This window comes from Monopterus albus, unplaced genomic scaffold (assembly GCF_001952655.1).
Source record: "Monopterus albus unplaced genomic scaffold, M_albus_1.0 scaffold49.1, whole genome shotgun sequence".
In the NCBI taxonomy this organism is placed as follows: domain Eukaryota; kingdom Metazoa; phylum Chordata; class Actinopteri; order Synbranchiformes; family Synbranchidae; genus Monopterus; species Monopterus albus.
In genome coordinates, this window is record NW_018127929.1 from 288,173 (window position 1) to 306,416 (window position 18,244).

At 39.7% G+C, this 18,244-nt stretch overlaps 5 protein-coding genes across 6 annotated transcripts in view; 3 read left to right on the forward strand and 2 right to left on the reverse strand.

Annotated features, from left to right (window-relative positions):
* Positions 1 to 853: 853 nt before the first annotated feature.
* dnajc21 (DnaJ heat shock protein family (Hsp40) member C21) lies at positions 854 to 7,292 on the reverse strand. 2 transcript variants are annotated; one of them, XM_020600879.1, is made up of 12 exons: positions 6,827 to 7,292; positions 6,094 to 6,187; positions 5,822 to 5,945; positions 5,197 to 5,328; positions 4,692 to 4,996; positions 4,435 to 4,601; positions 3,823 to 3,913; positions 2,922 to 3,086; positions 2,763 to 2,808; positions 2,524 to 2,642; positions 1,431 to 1,521; positions 854 to 1,235 (listed from the first exon to the last, which is right to left on the reverse strand). In XM_020600879.1, exons 1-12 carry the CDS (start codon positions 6,921 to 6,923, stop codon positions 1,074 to 1,076), a joined length of 1,593 nt encoding a protein of 530 aa, XP_020456535.1. In that variant the 5' UTR covers positions 6,924 to 7,292; the 3' UTR covers positions 854 to 1,073. The 2 variants fall into 2 exon arrangements, with proteins under 2 accessions (XP_020456535.1, XP_020456536.1); XM_020600880.1 differs by having other exon boundaries at positions 1,431 to 1,518; positions 6,827 to 7,291.
* Positions 7,293 to 7,557: 265 nt separating this feature from the next.
* Positions 7,558 to 10,907, forward strand: bxdc2 (brix domain containing 2). The gene is given in 10 exon segments (XM_020600881.1): positions 7,558 to 7,848; positions 8,246 to 8,336; positions 8,339 to 8,367; positions 8,442 to 8,512; positions 8,603 to 8,652; positions 8,749 to 8,822; positions 9,096 to 9,146; positions 9,731 to 9,832; positions 10,012 to 10,140; positions 10,389 to 10,907. Coding segments are annotated over 10 exon segments (993 nt in total). The 5' UTR covers positions 7,558 to 7,698; the 3' UTR covers positions 10,635 to 10,907.
* Positions 10,908 to 11,316: 409 nt separating this feature from the next.
* On the reverse strand, positions 11,317 to 14,078 carry rad1 (RAD1 homolog (S. pombe)). Its single transcript, XM_020600882.1, has 7 exons — positions 13,976 to 14,078; positions 13,326 to 13,527; positions 13,092 to 13,200; positions 12,791 to 12,948; positions 12,443 to 12,543; positions 11,932 to 12,030; positions 11,317 to 11,616 (listed from the first exon to the last, which is right to left on the reverse strand). The coding sequence occupies exons 2-7, from the start codon at positions 13,518 to 13,520 to the stop codon at positions 11,439 to 11,441; spliced, it is 840 nt and encodes a 279-aa protein (XP_020456538.1). The 5' UTR covers positions 13,521 to 13,527; positions 13,976 to 14,078; the 3' UTR covers positions 11,317 to 11,438.
* An 18-nt stretch (positions 14,079 to 14,096) lies between these two features.
* c21h18orf32 (chromosome 21 C18orf32 homolog) lies at positions 14,097 to 15,566 on the forward strand. Its single transcript, XM_020600883.1, has 3 exons — positions 14,097 to 14,198; positions 15,094 to 15,309; positions 15,413 to 15,566. Exons 2-3 carry the CDS (start codon positions 15,130 to 15,132, stop codon positions 15,476 to 15,478), a joined length of 246 nt encoding a protein of 81 aa, XP_020456539.1. The 5' UTR covers positions 14,097 to 14,198; positions 15,094 to 15,129; the 3' UTR covers positions 15,479 to 15,566.
* Positions 15,567 to 16,737: 1,171 nt separating this feature from the next.
* The window catches only part of dym (dymeclin), a 47,009-nt gene continuing 45,502 nt past the window's right edge, over positions 16,738 to 18,244 (forward strand). The window contains exons 1-2 of the mRNA XM_020600922.1: positions 16,738 to 16,817; positions 16,917 to 16,993. The gene's annotated coding sequence lies outside the window, so the exon portion shown is untranslated. The remainder of the gene's footprint in view (positions 16,818 to 16,916; positions 16,994 to 18,244) is intronic.

Consider the following 18,244-nt stretch of genomic DNA (forward strand, 5'->3'; position numbering starts at 1 on the left):
CACAGAGTATTCACTTATTTCACTTTAAACGGTTGGACGTGCCATTTTTGTCCATTCACCTAGACTCTGACCCATAATGTCAAGTTGAAAACATGTCCTTAGAATTTAGCAGAAGCATTTACACGTGCTGCTGTGGCACAACGGATGTTTGCTTTAATGACCCTTGAGATGTGTCTCCAACTTGACTGGAGTCCACCTGTGGGAAACTGAACAGAGGCGCTTCAGGATGAGTCAGACTGTCCTCAAGTGGCCTAGCCAAAGTTCAGACAAACCCTGTAAGACATAAGAGACCTGAAGAAGGCAGTTCAAGGAGCTGGGGAGGATCTGTCAGGAAGAACGGGATAAACTGCCCAAATCCAGGAAGCTTGTAGAGGAGACCTGAAGCTGTAATTGCCGCCAATGGGGTTTCTACTGTACTGAAATGTAACTATGGTCAGTGGAGTGTAGATGAATGGACAAGTATTTTATCCTTTTAATCTACAACACAAAGTGTGCAAAATGAAGCCACTGTATAGTAAAAGAAATCTGTTTGATAAAAGAATTAAATCTGTCATTTCAGTGTTCTGGCTTTCCAATTTAAAAAAAGAAAAAGCATATAAAGGGTACAGGTGCACGTTTTGTACAGACACACCCAACATTCTATTGTTAAACATGGTTACCAGAGGCATTGGTGCAAATCATTCCAGAGCTGTTGTATAAATATGAACGTGCACTGCCACCTTTATTTTTAGGATGCACATGGTTACCAACAGAGCTCTTCATGACAAATCACGAGAGATGGTTCTTAGTAGGGGTCTGATTGTTTTTCCTCCTCTGGTTCATCAGTAGAGAGACTTTCATAAGTCACTGTGAATGCTGCTCAGAAGGTTTTATTCATTCCAATATGGAAGACTCGGGCTCTCACACATACATGGGGTTCTCACTGACCACAGTTATTGTGTAACTGAAAAAACAAAAACTATCGGCTCTCGTCAGCCTCAGAGCTGCTGACATATCCATCAAAGTCCACTTTCCACATCCTCAGAGCAAAGTTTCCAGTGTCTCTACTGAGGCTCCTCGGCCCAAAGAAGATGTTAGCTGTTCTTCTTTTTGTCTTTTTTGCTCTTGCTCATGAAGCTGTGAGGAGCTTTTGAGGAGAGGGCACTGGCGTGGCCGCTGGTCTTTAGATGGTCAAACAGCTTGTTTCTTGTGGGAAACTCGTTGTTACAGGTCACGCAGCGGAGGTTTATGTCCTTCTGGAGGTGGAAATGGAGATATGATTATGATTAAACAACACAACGTAGGCGATAAAGCTCCACTATCATAACTCAGAGGGATGGCAAAGTAAAAACCGATGTGGATGCATGTGTAGTCAGAAGAGATTTTTAATAATGATAAATGGTAAATATATAATGGTAAATACAAAAGACTTCCATAAAACACCTACATACCTCAGGAAACTGTTCTCCTCCTGTGTTTGACTTGACAGTCTTTGGTTTGTCTTTTCCTCCTCCCTTCTTTCCCTTTGTCTTCCCAGAGCTGCTGAGGCAATGTTTAGATGACAGATAAATAAAAATGTATTAGTAATTCAGGAATTAACTGTGCTGCATTCCCTATTTACCACAGAGTCGGTTCATATCCCTGTCCTCTTCTTAACTGTGTGAAGTTTGTGTAATAAGTGCTCATGAAATGGTCCTGAGGTTTTTTTAAACTAGGTTTCAGTTTTTTAAGGTTGGTTGCTCTGTCTTGAATCAAGAGTGGATGTCCACAGAGAATTGTGGCATGAAGCTGCAGTTCCCCTCAGCACCACCAGAAGCCATTGCTATTGTTTTATGACTCACTAACTCAGCTCTCATCGAGATCATTTCCACTGTGATCAACCTACTGTACGCTACCTGCTCACCACCACAGCAGGCAGAGAGGGTTAAAGTAAGTGTGGAGCACAGCGGAGCATCTAGTGACCTAGACAGCAAGATATTTAGGAGTTATGAGACCAAACTAGAGCTAAAAAGTGAACGTTGGACTTCTGTTCATCTTTACTGCTAGAAACATAACAACTAATATCTGCACATGTTACTGTTTGGCAACATCTTTGCCTTAGCTACATTCCAAGGTGATAATGTCTGTTGTTTTTTCTTCTGCTGCCCCCAAGTGGCCAAAATACAGACTCAATACAGCTTTGAAAATTCAGGAACACTGTAGCCCACTGGCATTTCCTGAGAAGAGTGTGATAGGTCACTATTGGCAAAGTCCAAATAGCCAACAATTTAGGTCAAGAAACAGGAACTCACCTAGGCCTGATCTTAAAAAGCTTCATTTGTGGACTCAATTAAAGTGACCCTGATGAAGGCCTGATGGCTGAAAATGCAAGGTGGTTAAAGTCTGATGTTTTGGAGAAGATCTGTGGGATGTGTTTTGATGTTAAAGTCAACAACAAATCCAGAGAACCTGACAGTGACTGTATCTGGTAGCATGAAGAACACGTGGTCAGAAAACAGAGCTGAAGATATAAAAAAAAAAAAAAATAGAAATAACTGGACTGACCTCTTGACCTCTGTGGGAGGGACATCATCCTGCTTCTCGGGCTTGGCAGGGTCCAATGACTTCTCGGGGGCATCTTCCTCGCAGGTGGTTAGCGTCGGTTTCTCCTCCTCCAGAACACTCTGTTATGGAGGAGGACAGCATGAATAGAGAACAGAGAAGGCTTTTAAGAAAGGTTCATTTCACAGGCAGTAACCGTGCACTAAACCAAGCACAGCCGCTGAAACAAAGAAATTACTCACCTGCATTACTTGCTGTTTCTTTTTCCTCTTTTGCTTTTTAGACAGCCTGTGTAGGTGGATAAAATGTCAGTAAAACCAACTAAAACTATATGTGTATAAGAATTCGGACATGTTACTAAATTCCAACCAGGTGAAAAGCATCCAGCATGAGCGACGTACCTCTGCCTTGGCTTTTCCTCCTCCTCCTCCTCCAGTTCACCTTCTTCCTCTTTTCCCTCTTTTTCATCCAGGTTCAAACCAAATGAATCCTCTTCCTCCTCCAGCTGTTGCCGTAGCAACGCCACCATCTCCCGATGTTTTTTTGATTTTTCATGGTTTTTCATTCTGAAGAGAGGAAAAAGTAAGAAACAATGAAAACAGAAAAAGCCTCGACAACACAGATTTAACAGTGAGTGAAGTGTATAAACTATTTACAAATCTGTATCATCACCAAAAAATATTAACAATCATTAAGAGTAACTGACATTTGTCAATTCAGGAATTATACTGGCAGCGAATCATTTCGAACTGTACCATTTGTCTCAAATGTCTATAGAATAACAAAGACAATGCACAAACAAAATCTTCAACAGCTTCAAGCAAGTTGATGAGTCACAACCAAATCGATCTGAAAACTCCCTCAACATGTGTGTAAACATTAGCAGTAGCTGACCTTGTCATTCAAGCTCGACTAGTAGGTTTTCTAAATTGTTCAGATGTGTTGTTAGAAACATAAATCATCACTGACAGCAAAAAAAAAAAAAAAAAAAAACGCTTTTTCAACAAAATACATTCATGTCAGTCAGTTTACTGCTTTCCTGCAATTTCATCAAGCCATACATTTTAGTCACATCAACTTGCTGTTAAAGTTGGATTTAAATCAAGTTCTATGACATGTTAGTCACTTAGTTAGTCAAAGTTAAATGAATGCATTTGAAGCTGTGACTACTGCATCGCTGCATTTGGAGCCTTTAATCATTGACCCCTGGGCTGATCAAATGTCACTAAAATCATTCATAGCTTGGGGAGCTGAACTAGCACGTAGGTCCGGGTGGTAGCAGGTAGGTGGGAGGATACTCACGCTTTATATGATCTGAATGACTTGTCACAGGCTGGGCAGTACAGATCATCAAGACAGTCAACTGTCGGTTCATCTCCAGGCTGGTCTGCATCTGTGAATGAATATTGATGCACTGAAAAAATAAATGCAAACACTAGACACAAACACACAACATGAAAACTTTATACTTCACTACTGATCAACTTCTATTTAAAGATCATGTGTCAAGTTAAATCTGTGAAAACTGATAATCATAGTACCTTTCAGATAAAAATTCAAAATAAGATGTAACCTCCTATACGTTATGAACACAGCCTAAGTGTTATGTCTTAAATTCTTTTTAATTTACAGACAACAACCAGCTGGCTCTGACAGACCTAAAGCTAAATTCATATCCAATACGAGGTTACCGGGAGCTCCGCAGTAAGTTTCAATTTAAAGTTCAGCTTCGTGTTTCTCTCAGCTGCAACACTAGACAGATGTAATATAATACATGATCAGACCGTATCAAGCATTAATTTCATTCCATTGGCTTGTAAGAGGAAAAACAGAATTTCTACACTGTCCAAGTTTAAGACCCTTTTAAAACCACACAGAATACAATTTAAATGCCACACATGTAGTCTCACTAACCTCCTCCGTCTTCATTGTTCAGCTCCCTCGTATCCAAATCCTGCTCCTCTTCCTCGCTCTCTGATGCATCTCCAAACTCCTCTCCGTACTGAGCCTCTATCTGCTGCAGCTCCTTCTCCAGTTCTGACATGGCGGCCCAGCTCTGCTCCTTATACTCTTCTGCAAGTCTTGGCAGGACAAACGGAACAGTATGTTGAGTATGAAGAAGAAACCATTAAAAAAAGTCCAATTTACCAAACTGCCTCTCCATTGCATACTTGGCCTGGCTGAGCTTCTGCTTCCGTCTCAGCTCTTCAGCCTTCTTGATCTTCTCAGCGTTCTGTTCCTCCACAAGCTTCCGGTGGGCCTGCACGCGTCGGTCACGTTTGCGAACAAAAGCCACCAGCTGCCGCACCAGCTCGTTGCGCTCTTTTCGAGCCTTGTCTCGGGTTTTCTTGTTCTCCTTCTCCATGGCCCTTTTCTCCCAGCGGTTGGAGGCCTGCCGTATATCATACTCCTCCTTCCAGGCAAAGTTTTTAAGAGAGCAAAAGCTCTGCCAGTAGCCGTAAAACACATGCACTACCTTTGATGTAGAAAAAGAGACCATCAGTAATCTTTACTGGTTCACTATTAATATTTCAGTTGTTGCTTTTTTGTTTTTACTCAGATCAAGTGGCAAAAACAAGGAAAACTTGCTTAATGATTTGTTCATGTAACTGAACTGTATTAAGAACTCTTGTATGATCAAACAGTGAAAGAACCTCAAGTGTGGGGCTGGCTTACAGTATCATAGTCACTCTGAGAGTCTCCAAAGGGAGGAAAGTCCTCCTCCTCTTCCTCATCGTCCATTCTGCTGTGCTCCATCTCCTCCTTAACAATGGACTCAAACAGATTCCTGTAAACTGTGTAAAAGCCCTAGGGAGGCAGAGTGGATAAAAAAAGAGGGAATAATAAATAAGAAAATCATGTTCTTAGATGCATGCAGAATTTCTGTTCCCAGAAATCCCAAAGGATGAAGCTGCTGGCACCACCTGTCAAGCAACTGCTGCCATAAGGACGGTGTCTTCTAATGGTTTTGTACCGTTTTTGGAATTTAAACCAGAGGTTTTACCTGGGTTTCATCAAATATTGAGGACTATTCCCTGTGTGTGTTTGTTAGACTGGCTGTGTGTTCTTGCATACTCAAAAAGAGACTGGATGATTTTTCATTGGGGCATAATTTCCAGGTTTCCCGCAGCTCTGCACCTGACATAAATGGTCTTTCTTTTCCTCCCAAACTCACCACGTAACAGAGTAAGCAGAGAAAGGATTGGGCTATGTTGACCTAATATCATATGCTAACATTATTTATCCTCATTTATGCATACTTAGCAAAATGGTCCTTGCACACATGTCCACAAACACTAACCTTCTCGTCATCTCCATAGCCAGAGTAGCAGGTAACCGTGAAGTACTGGAGCAGATCAATGCTATCATCTTCATAATCTCCACTCAGTCCTCCTTTCAGCAGGGCCTCCCTGTGATTGTCGTACCTGCCACACAGGAGAAGACAGAGGCATCAAACTATACATTATTTAACCCACATGATTTGTACATAAAACAGTAAAGACATTTTGAGTTAGGAAGACCTCTGTGACTCTGCTAATTACACAAACAGGATGCAGACACATTTGTACACACCAAGCTCTCTCCTGTGGATCACTTAGGACATCATAGGCTGCCTGAATCAGCTTGAACTGCTCTGCTGCCTCCTCAGCACTGTCCAGATTTTTATCTGGATGATCCTCAGCACTGTCCAGATTTTTATCTGAAATTTTCAGAGAAACCACAGCTGTTGATAGTGTGAACAACATTACTGAAAAGGTAGGGTTTGAGTTAACAGCATCGCATGCTGATGCAAGAACAAAAAAACTCAAAGTAGAAAAGAATGCACCACTTCTCAGTTAGTTGCCAATTTAATGTTCTGTCCAGCAACAAATATATTAATTGGCAAATCTTTGCAGCTCTACAGAAAAGTACTATTTCAGAGGTGACGTTTACACCTGTGAGCCTAAATGCATACCTCCACTACATTGTAAGTGAAATGTTTTTATTCCACCACATTCATCTACAGACTATTCAGATTAGGTTTCTGACATAGCACATAGGTTCATACGACTCGCTGGAACTTTTAAGTAGCCAAAATAATATCCTTCACGATTACAAAATAATGTCTAAACTAGCCTAGTGCATGTTACACTGAGCTACAAGACCAGTTTTAACTAAGTCTATTATCACATTTTGTACCGTAGCAATACGGCGAATACCTCTTAATTTCTTATTTAAAGAATCGAAGTGAGTTCATTCAGGTGCAGCGTTGATACAGGGACACTGACACCCTAGTTTATTATACTAGGTTTCTATCACAACTTACCTGGATGCCATTTCAGCGCTAATTTACGATAGGCTTTTTTCAAATCGTCGTCTCCTGCGTCTCGCTTCACACCCAATATTTCATAGTGACACTTCATTGTAAATTGATTGTCAAGAGAAACTTGATTCTAAGTTGAATATCCAGTAAAAATGTTGATGAGGCCAACTTTAGCACCCAGCTAACTGCCGCATGCTAACAACCGAGCAGCTCTCTACTTTAATTCTAAAATAATACAGAAATACAATGCGATAGCAACTGTATTGTAATGTCTGGTTCTTACATATTCAAATCTGTTCGATCTTACTTTCTAAAAACAAATAGTTTCCATAGACTAAGGTATTTTACGACCAGAACTCAGGGACCCAACTGTCTAGTGCCGGTGCCACTGAATCTCGCGATAATTCGTCTTCTTCTACAACATTTTTGGCTTCTTGAAACCATACGCGTATATTGCTGACCTCTACCGCTAGAATTGAATTATGATATTATTTAGTTCATAGATTTTTGTATTAGACTGTATTCTCCCAGAAAGAGACCAGTGGTGTGAAAGAAAAATAAAACACTTACAGTGCCAGTCTTGGCAAGGGGAAATGCACATCTTACGTTATTGTAATAATAATAATGTTCATTCAAACTCTAGTGAAAAGTGTTTCTGGCATTTTTGGTGGGGGGCTACGATTTAAAATGCCTTGATTCCCCTTTATTTGGTCGTTAGGTTTAGTTTGTATTTGTGTATTTTTGGACGTGACGCGTTTGTAGGCCCTGCAATACCACCTCCACGCCATTAGTGGTGTCTTTCTTTGTTCCATCCACACGTGTTGGAGTTGAACCTCCAGGAACGCGAGATTTGTGTCGGCGTAACCAAACCAAACATGTCGGCATTCAAGAGAAAACGTGGAGGACAGGGTCTTATTGATAATAAGGCAAAGAAAGTAAAATTTATAGTAGACTTGGACGAAGAACCGAGTGAAACTGAACAAGATAAGAAACGGGAAGCCACAATTCCAGCACCTGTGTCGTTGGTAAGCACTGGTGCTTGCTGTTAGCCACTGAAGTTGGTTAGCTCCTAAGCTAATTTCACAAATAGGACCTATTTTACTTGAGGTACATAAGGTTTTATTTAAAAAAAAAACTGCGACTAAACCTGTGGCTTTAGTAGAAATAACGTTACTGTAAATTAAATAACGTTATAATATCACTGTACACATTGTCAAGTCTGGAGTCGTTAATACACAATCGGAGTTATGTTGTTCAGTCTGAAATTTCACAACGCAGAGAAACAAATTCGTTTTTTCCTGATCCATATTATACCAAAAGAATATGTGAGTGACAGGGAAAGGGCTTCAACTCGACAATAACAAGTGCAGAGTATTGTCTTAGTATGTTTTTAAGTTCTGAAATAAGCTCTACTAATAACAGGGCAAATGGACCAACAAGGAAAGAGTTCTCATTTTCTCCTCAAGAGGCATAAACTTCAGAACAAGGCATTTGATGCAAGACCTGAGGACCATGAAAAAGACCAGTTGTTTGTTATTAATGAGGTGAGTTTATTTATTCACACTTTTACACAGTCATATGCATTGCAACATAGCTCAAGGTCAGCACTGTCTTGCAGGTGTGTGAAATCAAAAACTGCAACAAATGCCTCTTTTTTGAGGCCAAGAAGAAGCAGGACCTCTACATGTGGTGAGCATTTGATCTTCATTACATTCAGTGAATGTTGACCTTTTAGTGTTGCAGATCTGATATAAAGTGAATTATGATTTTGCCTTGCAGGATTTCAAACAGCCCTCATGGACCTTCTGCAAAGTTTTTAGTCCAGAACGGTGAGTTACTTCTCTCCCTCAGTCCTGAAGTGCAGTGGACAACATGCATCATGTGCAGTGCGGAAAAGCTGACTTATATTGTTGTCTCCTTCACAGTTCACACACTGGCTGAACTTAAAATGACAGGAAACTGCCTCAAAGGATCCAGACCGCTGCTGTCGTTCGATCCTGTGAGTATCATTGGACATGGGGAGGAATACCTTCAGTAATTCTATCACTAATATGATTTTATTAGGAATGTGTCAGTAATGAGTAGTTGTGTGCCACAAAGAATTGTAATTGCACCCAAACATGACACCAAGTGATTTTACAAGCGCAACATGCACGACAAGGGAGGAATACCTTCAGTAATTCTATCAATAATATGATTTGTGTCAGTAATGAGTGACAACATGCATGACGAGCTGTGACTAATTATCACTCACAAATGTTTTCTCCTGCAGAAATTTGACCAGGAGCCCCAGTATGCTTTACTGAAGGAGCTGTTCATCCAGGTCTGTATACAAGATGCATACATAGTCCTGGCTAATTTCTTAGTAACGTAAAACAGAAAATGACATTGTTGAAACCCGAGACCAAGTTGATCAGTGTTCATCAGTAGAACATTTTGTTCCTATGTCCTATTTAAATTAAGATGGATGGTATCATATTTAATAGTTAAAACCTTCGGTTTACGGTCACTGTGAATATTAACAGTTTGTTTGATCAGCTTGTACATGACTCTAGACTGCGAGTGATCAGTCGTATTTTGCAACCAAATTTATTTAAGGTGCGACTGATCGCACTGGCTGCAGCTGCAAAATAAACAGGTTATGTACAAACAACTGCTCTCACTGTAGAAATGGTGGACAGATGTGACAGTTGCAATATAATAGCCTAATCATCATCACCATGTTGACTGCCAGGCTATGTAGCACTAGAGTGATTATACATAAAGAGCTGGAAACCTGTTCCAGAAGTGATGTTCATTATGCTGCAAAACAGAGGTGGTGCCACCAATATGAAAGTCTGGAGCCCTGTTGTATGTCTGCCTTCTTAAAAAATAAAAAATATTCCTCACTAAGTTTTCCTGTTGTAGACATTTTCCACTCCACGCTACCACCCCAAGAGTCAGCCTTTTGTGGACCATGTCTTCACATTCACCATTGCAGACAACAGGATTTGGTTTCGAAACTACCAGGTAATGGTTCTCTATTCTTCATGAAGACTTCTGGGCTTACTTTAGTCATTTAGATATTTAACTACTTTAACAATCAAAAATGTACCTTTCACTGTGGGGCCTCCACTACATTTAATGTGTAATGATTTAAGATTTTCCCTTTTTGCTCTATTTGGTTTTCATTCATTTCTCTGTGCCAGATCATTGAGGAGGATGCCTCTCTAGTGGAGATTGGGCCTCGCTTCGTTCTCAACCTCATTAAGATCTTTCAGGGGAGCTTTGGAGGGCCTACGCTCTATGAAAACCCGAACTTCCAGTCTCCTAACATGGTAAAGTCCAGTGCATACCAGTTAAAACTGTAGGCATGTTATATGTATAAGTTACACAGTTTGATAACTTACAGTATTTCTCTTCAGTTTAATATGCCTGGCCCAGTAAAGTACATAATGTTTTGTTTCACACACAGGATAAATATCTCTTCAACAGTGAATTGAGCACAGTAGCTACAGAATTGGAAGTTATAATGTGTGATGTGTTTTTGATGGTGTTAATTGCCTTTCTCTTTATGCACCTACAGCACAGACGAGAAATCCGACTGGCAGCAGCAGCCCGAGTACGTGAGAAGCAGATGGTGAAGGAGATCCAGAAAGTGAAGAGGACCGAAGCAAAGGAAGATTTAGAGAAAGATGTTACAGCTGATGTCTTCCTATCACCAGCTGAGGAGAAACCTGTTCACATTCAGACTGAAGCACCTGAGCCAAAAGTGGCGAAGAAAAAACACAAAGCTTTCAAAAGACAAAGGATGCAGATGGCACGCAGGTAACTGGGTGAAGGAGGAATGACTAACTTCTGCCATGATTCAGTGCAGTCACATCTGATGTCCAATATTATGAGCTTTTTGTTAGTTTACAGTAAGAATGTGTAATGAGCCATCATTTAGTTCACACATTTGGTGAGTCCTATAGCAAATCTTAAACAGTAATAAAAAATCATCCACCCTTTTTGACACAAATATTCCATCAGTGTACAAAGGTTTTTGAGGATGAGTAACTACAGTTGTTTCCTATGTCAGAAATAAAACTTTTTATTCTCAGTCTCTTCTGCTGTATTCTTCAAACAAATGGTTATGAAAATGTATCTTCATACAAAGTTCAACTTAAGGCACACAAAGTGGCGACACCTGCACATTTGCAGAGAAATCTAAGGCCCTTGGAGAGTACGCAAACTGTACACACACTACACTTGACATCTTGTGAAAAATGGATCCAGAAAGATGAGATCAGATTTGAACCTTACATAGACATATACTGGCCAAAGTGGGATTAAAAACCTTGCAGACTAGGTTATAGGTGTTGTTCATATGTTGAGGGGCTTCTGGCTCAGACTGGCAGGATCTCCATACTAACAACCACTACATTATACAATACATACAAGCATTTTCTGAATCTATGAAATAATTAAGTATAATAGTGACCTAACTGCACATGGGTACATAACAAGACCCGGTAGGTAGCAGCATCTTTCCACAAGTCCAGTAACATAAATGTCACCATTTGGTCAAACAGCAACTGGCGACCACAGAAGTTAAGGTGCTTAGTGAAAGGGGAGTTTAACAGATGGGCTGTTATCACTCGTCATCCGTCTCCTCATCAGGACAGCAGTAATATTCTACAAAGCAGATCTGTCCATCGTCATTCCTGACCATGTACTGCAGAGAGAGGATGCCCCTGTTGTCTATCCTCACAGAGACTTTACAGGACAAAGCCAGGGCTTTGGTGGTCGGCTTCAGCAGCGACATCTTGTACCTGTCAGCAGTTCACAGAGAGGACAGCACAGGATATGGAGGTTTAATGAAACTCATAGACAAATCCAATAAGAACTAAATAAAATTTATCCTATGCTAAAATTCTTAAAATCTTTTTATGTATTGTCCAATATTCCACCATAATGTTAAGAACTTGCATGGCAGAATGCCAAGGAAGATTGACCTGATTTATAAAGAAAACATACTGTAGATCATACTCCTTATTGGATACCTCAGTACTTCACCACCACCTCTGAGTACAGTGTATTTTGCTAAAGTTTTAACAGTGTGCTGTGATGCTTGTGACTGTACTAACCTGTTGATTTGTGTCTTGGTGCATCGGAACAGCTCCATCATGTCTGAGTCTTTGGGATAATCATAATGAGCATTTCCAGAGTTCCCAAATGTTGACAACCTGAAAGGAACAACAAATCAAAGAACAGGGTAGGTGAAATTGACAAGTCAAGGATACACCCTTGCTTCTCTGAGAGACTCAGTTCGATTATTTTCATCACTGATGAAGGTTAAATATGCATTAAACATTTTGTCTTTGGAGCTTTAACAAACCAAATGTCCTTTAACATTATACTAGAGAACAAGTGATGATATTTCATAAAGCAATCGTTGAAAGAGTAGTGGCAGTAGTACTGTGTATAATATATACAGTAAATGATCTGAAACAATAACAGTAGCAGCCTTGTAGATACAGGACTAATAGTAGTTGTACACCTCCTGAATTATTTACTTGATGTAAAACTATATATTCGTTTTCCAACACCAGGTAGATAGGAGCACAGAAACTGATGTGGACAGGCTGAACAACACACCTAAAGTATGGCTGGCTGGGGGACATGGTGATCTGTAGCACCTCACTTGTCATATCCAGTTCAGAGAAAGCTTCCTTCAGACTCTCTGACTGCAGGATCACCTTTAAAAGGGTAAAGGTGTAATTAATTGCTGTTTTTACCTGTAGATACTGTCTAATATACAGTATATATTCATAATGGGTCCATGAAGTTAAACCACTCAGTGCAAGCAAGAGAAAATTTATTTTTTTGTCAATGTATAGTGTCTAAAGGCATGGGTTCATATCATCTTATTGTTTTTATAAATCTGCAGAATGTTCATAGATGTATACTATTCCAGTTTCATTATATGACATCATGAATGCAGACCTTGTTTGTGACATTGCTGCTGCAGAACTCAAAATCAATTGGCTCTTCTGGCTCTTGTGTTTTGATCTTGCAAACAGTCACCACACCACCCTCCTCCAGAAACAAGGTCAGAGGATAACCATACCCCCTGTAGCACATCCGCAAGGCTGTTGACACTCCTGCAAATTTGATGAGGGAGTTGCTGCATCATGTTTTACAGGGGTAATAATCTCACTGTAGCTAAAATGGACAAATTTAGTCAAAATACAATTACACTAGGTTTTATTTTTTGCCCACTCTACACCAGGTTTTCAGTCTTTACCTGGTGCTGTGCTTCCTCCAAAGATATTGAGGCAGTCCAGCAGAACAGTGAGTGTGACCTGAAAACCCACCAAATCTTCCCGTATGGTGAACTCTTGGAAGATCTCAGCCTGGAATTATAAGAGTTTGCTTTTATAATTATTATCATTAAAAGAAATACAGTCTGGGGAAATCGAGACTTAGTGTGTGATCCATGAACACTTTAAGGCTTATTATAAAGGTATAGCAAACACACCTGGATGAAGGCATTGGCTTGCAGACATTTTGAGTCCTCTACTGTGACCTTCAGGCCGTTGGTAGTGGCACTGAAGATGGCATGGTCTTTAAAGCTGATAGCTTTCAGGATGTTGGAGAGATTGCGAGCATTATCCAAACTGGCCACTAAGACGTATTGTTCATCTTGGGCCTGGGACTGAGTGGACAGAGGCATTGTAGTACTGAAATGAAGACACATACAGTAAGAATGGTTTGAATGGCCAGGAAGATAAAACAGGTTGAAAATAGCTAGCTATCGAAAATATGGCTAACATAGAACGTATCTTGCATCTAAACCTTAATACCATTTTGGTATTGATTCAGCAGTTAAGGGAAAAGTGAAGTCCTCCAACAGCTGACCACGACAAACCTGTGGCTATTTATAGCGCCTTCATACCAATGACATTTTTAAAAATACTATGTTTGTTTTCACATAAATCATTTAACCCATAACTGGCTACGCCCAAACTCATTTTACTGTCTGTTATTAGCATATTTCAAGAGGCTATACAGCAAGCTCAGTTTAAAACAACATAAATAGCCTGTCCCATATTTTGTACTATCCAACATCTGCAATTAATACGTTTAAAAATGTTACTGGCAAGTGTGATTTTGTATCAAGGAACTTACAAATTTGTGGGTCAGCAAATCACCCAGTTGTGTTTTGAAGAAAGGCGCTCCGTTACAATGTAACAACTTCCGCCTCTTCTTCTTCTTCTACGAAAATAGGTTTGCGTATATGCGCTTGTATGATCACATTCCAGAAATTACGTAACAGAGTGCAAAACGTACGAGAGGTTTCCTCTCTACATTGTCTGTACGTGACAATATTGGTAATTTGTGATCTTCAGAGGTGAGAATTATTACTCGTTTAAAGTCTCGTGGCTAACAAAATGATGTTTAGCTTGTAGGTTAGTTACATATGTTATTTGAAGCATCAAGCAACGGCAGGAAGCTAGCGTTAGCTAACAAGCTGATCGTCTGATGACGCTGTCACGATTATGTTTCGCTAATTGGTAATAAGGCAGCAAGTTAAGAGAACACAATGAACTGGGCCCAGAAGTCTAATATTAAGGATTAAGATTTAGGTCGCCAAGGATAGCTGAAAACAGCTTTTCTTGTTTTCTTTTTTTTGTACGATATTTTGAGCTAACATTAGCTTACTGACAGGTCGCTGACAACAAACTCTGGTGGCTGACTTGGTGAAGGGAGGCAGAAATGTGCTTACTGGACTGGTGTGAAAAATAAAGTGTATCAGATAGAGTTTGCATCTTGACACTTGAAGGCTGATGTGTATGCTTTTAGCTTTGTACACGCTCCTCTTGTGAAACTCTGTTGACACTGCAGTTAAGTTGCTTGATCATCTTTGAAACACATTGTGATTGCATTGTGAAAATGCCACTTTAGGCTCTGAGTAACTGTGATTGGTATTTAATGTTTTTTTTCCACAAACCAAGCAGTCCTTTAATAATCTATGATTAAAATAATAACTTGCAGCCTTATATAGAAGATAAAATTAACCCCAGATCAACCAGCTACAGCTGTAAAATGCTGATTTCTCATGAATGCATCAGTAAATAATAATTCAATGATGTTGTCTGCACTGAGGTATTAGAAATACATTGTGTTGCTCAAACAACAAAATGCAGATTTTTTTAAAAATCCAGTTTCACTTTGGTATTTGCAGAGTGCTTGAAGCTTTCATAGACCTCTGTCATGAAAATCTGTGTCTTTGTTCTCTGCTCCAGGGTTTATATTTTGGACAGCCTGTCTGAGCCACAGTCATGGTGTGCATTCCCTGTATTGTGATTCCTGTCCTGTTATGGGTCTACAAGAGGTTCCTGGAGCCTATCCTCTATCCTTTTATTTCTCCCATAATAAGTAAATTCTGGACCAAAAAAGCCGTCCAGGAGAGTGGCACTAGTGACCAAAAAGTTAGTGAAAAGATTAATGGGACTTGCAAGGTAATTTAATGAAAACCTTTAAGTTATGTTGGGTTTCACTTGGATTAATCATACCTAATATTGGTGTTAACATTTAAGCAACTTTCTCCCTAATGTGTTTCAGGGTGAAAGCATTGGTGAGGCCACTGCCAATGGACCTACCACAGTAGCAGATAAGAAGACAGATTGACAGCACAAACTGTATAATGCATTTAAAACTGTGTAAATATACCATTAATATGATATAGAGAAACTATGAATTATCAGTCTTGTTTGAATGGAGCTTTTTGATCATTTCCTGAAACCATGTAAGGCTGCTGTTTATTTGTTCTTAACTTATGTTATAAAATTTATAGAAAATGGTTATTGTTATATTTTCCTCAACTATGAACTGATTCAAGCATCAACTGTAGTAAATATTTAATTTCAATGGAATAGGTTCTAGGCCAAACTTGCATTTCAATTGGTGAATAAATGAAATCATTCAGATAAAAAAAGATGCTCATTTCTTGCTCTTGTACTAAACTGTTTCCACTTCACCCAGCTTGCTCACTTAATATTTTGAAAAGTCATCACAGAATCAGTTTTTGTTTATTTTAGTAAAACAGAAGTAAAAGCACTAAATAAAAACAGGAAGATTAGGGAATGGCAGGCCGACTGGGATAGTGGCATAACAGGGTGACACCTATGTGCAAATACAGAAGGATGTGGGAAGCATGAGAGTAACAGGAAGAAATAATAGAGATGAAAAAGTTATAACAAGACTAAGACTGGGACATACTAGGCTGAATAAGATGTTGCTTTTGCTAGAAAAACTGATAAGTAGTAGAGGATACAATGAAATGTTTTATGAGTCAAAAATATGTAGAGATAAGTTTAAAATGGCAGTTTAGAAAACGAAGTGGTAGAATTGACTTTTATGTATATACTCTGTTATAAAGGTGGAGATTTTAATAGATTACTAGTTGAGAGATACAGGGTTTATGGATAGAGTTTATGGTTAATTTAATTTAATTTGGGGTGGGCAGCATGGTGGTGCGGTGGTTAGCGCTGTCGCTTCATAGCACAGCAAGAAAGTTCCGGGCTCGAGTCCCGACCGACCCTTCTGTTTGGAGTTCGCATGTTCTCTCTGTGCCTACGTGGGTTCTCTCCGGGTACTCTGGCTTCTTCCCACAGTCCAAGGGCGTAGTTTAGGTTGATTGGCGACTGTAGGAGTGAATGTGGGTTTATGTGATTGTCTGTCTCTAAGTGTCAGGCCTGTGATATACTGATGACCTGTCCAAAGTGTGTGCCGCCCGTCGTCCGGTGTCAGCTGGGATTGGCTCCAGATCCCCTGCAACCCTCTTTAGGATAAGCGGTATTGATAATGGATGGATAGATTATTTTGATCCACGCTCCAGCATGGTAGGTGGCGGTAATGCACATGAATATTGATAGCCAATAGTAAAGCCGTCTTTAGAGGAAGATGAAGACGTAATCGTGTCGTCATTACGCAAGGGGTGGCGACGTGGAAAACATGGAGGGAAGCAGTATGTAGAGTAAATTTAACTGCCTAAAATTTCTATCAATTTCAAGTATTTGTTTTTATGAATTACACCAGATAAACAAATTGAACATTACTAATTAAGGTGAACGAAAAACCTCGCCTCTTTTCGAGCTTGGCATCCGAAAGAGCTAAGGAAACTGCGAAAAACATCTTTGACAGGTAAGCCGAGCGGTCAGCTGATGGCAAACAAGGATTTACTGCTGTTTGGGCAGTGAGTTATTAAGTTGACCCGCTTCAGAATCAGGAATGTACCCATCTGTTATATGTACGCTTATTTGGAAACGCCAGTATGCCGTGTGAACTGGCCAAATTACCGTGGCACAGATTATTTCCTGCACTTCAAACCGGACGAGCTAGCTAATTCTTGGCAGATAGAAGCTCAGCAATATGAGCCAATACAACGACAGAGGCATGAGATGGCACACTGAATATGGGAATCGCATTTTGACCTGGTAAAGCCTATTCGCCAGTACCAAGAACACAAAAATGTCTTGGTGGCTTGCAGAATGTAGTAAATGCCTCGCTAAGCTTTTTATTGCCTAACATTTGATTTACATAAAATTTACAAAAGATACTGTACATGTTATGGCTCTCTTTTGATAACTATATGTGAAAAAAGCAAATAAACACAAGATTGGATAAGAAATAAGAATAAAAGCAAGGCGTCCAAACCTGCAGCTCAGTTTTCATTGACAGTTCATCCTTAAGGCAGCCATCTCAATTATCATGTGAAATTTGCAAAATAGTTTGTTCTTAGGTCCTTTTGCATGCAATTAAAAAGAAGGGGATAAGTCAAACAAATAAACAGAGAAAAATCAAATTTCTTCCGTTTGCCACATCTTAAGCAGATAAGGAATGATATACGTATGCCGGAGTTAGATGGTTGTGTTTCAGGTAAAGTCTCGTCTTAGAGGTCTAATAAACTTGATCCACTTTTACTAGATATTTGTAAACTTGCCTTGCTGTACTCTGAGGGAGTCTGTCAGGTTCTCCATATATATATATATATGTGTGTGTGTGTGTGTGTATTTGACTCTGTCATCGAAGTGTGGCACCTGTTGAGATTTTGCATAGATAAAATACACTGAATCTGAAAGGAGTGTCTGAATGCCTCTTGTAAAGTCCAGGGTATATTCTTCCAGTAAGAAACCATCCACCTTTGTGGTTTACCACTACTACCGTGCCTGTCTTTGTCCTCCAGTGTCCTTGGGCAAATGTTGGCTCACTGGCTACACCCATATGCCAAAGGTGTGTCATTTCAAGAAAAAAAAACGCAGGTCCTGTTTCCTTATATGTCATCATGTTATGAAATTGGTCTCTCTCTGGAATGCACTTATTGGAATTGATTTTTTTTTTTTTTTTATACATAAATTGGGTACAGAAAGAATTTAGACCCCCTTAAATTTTTTA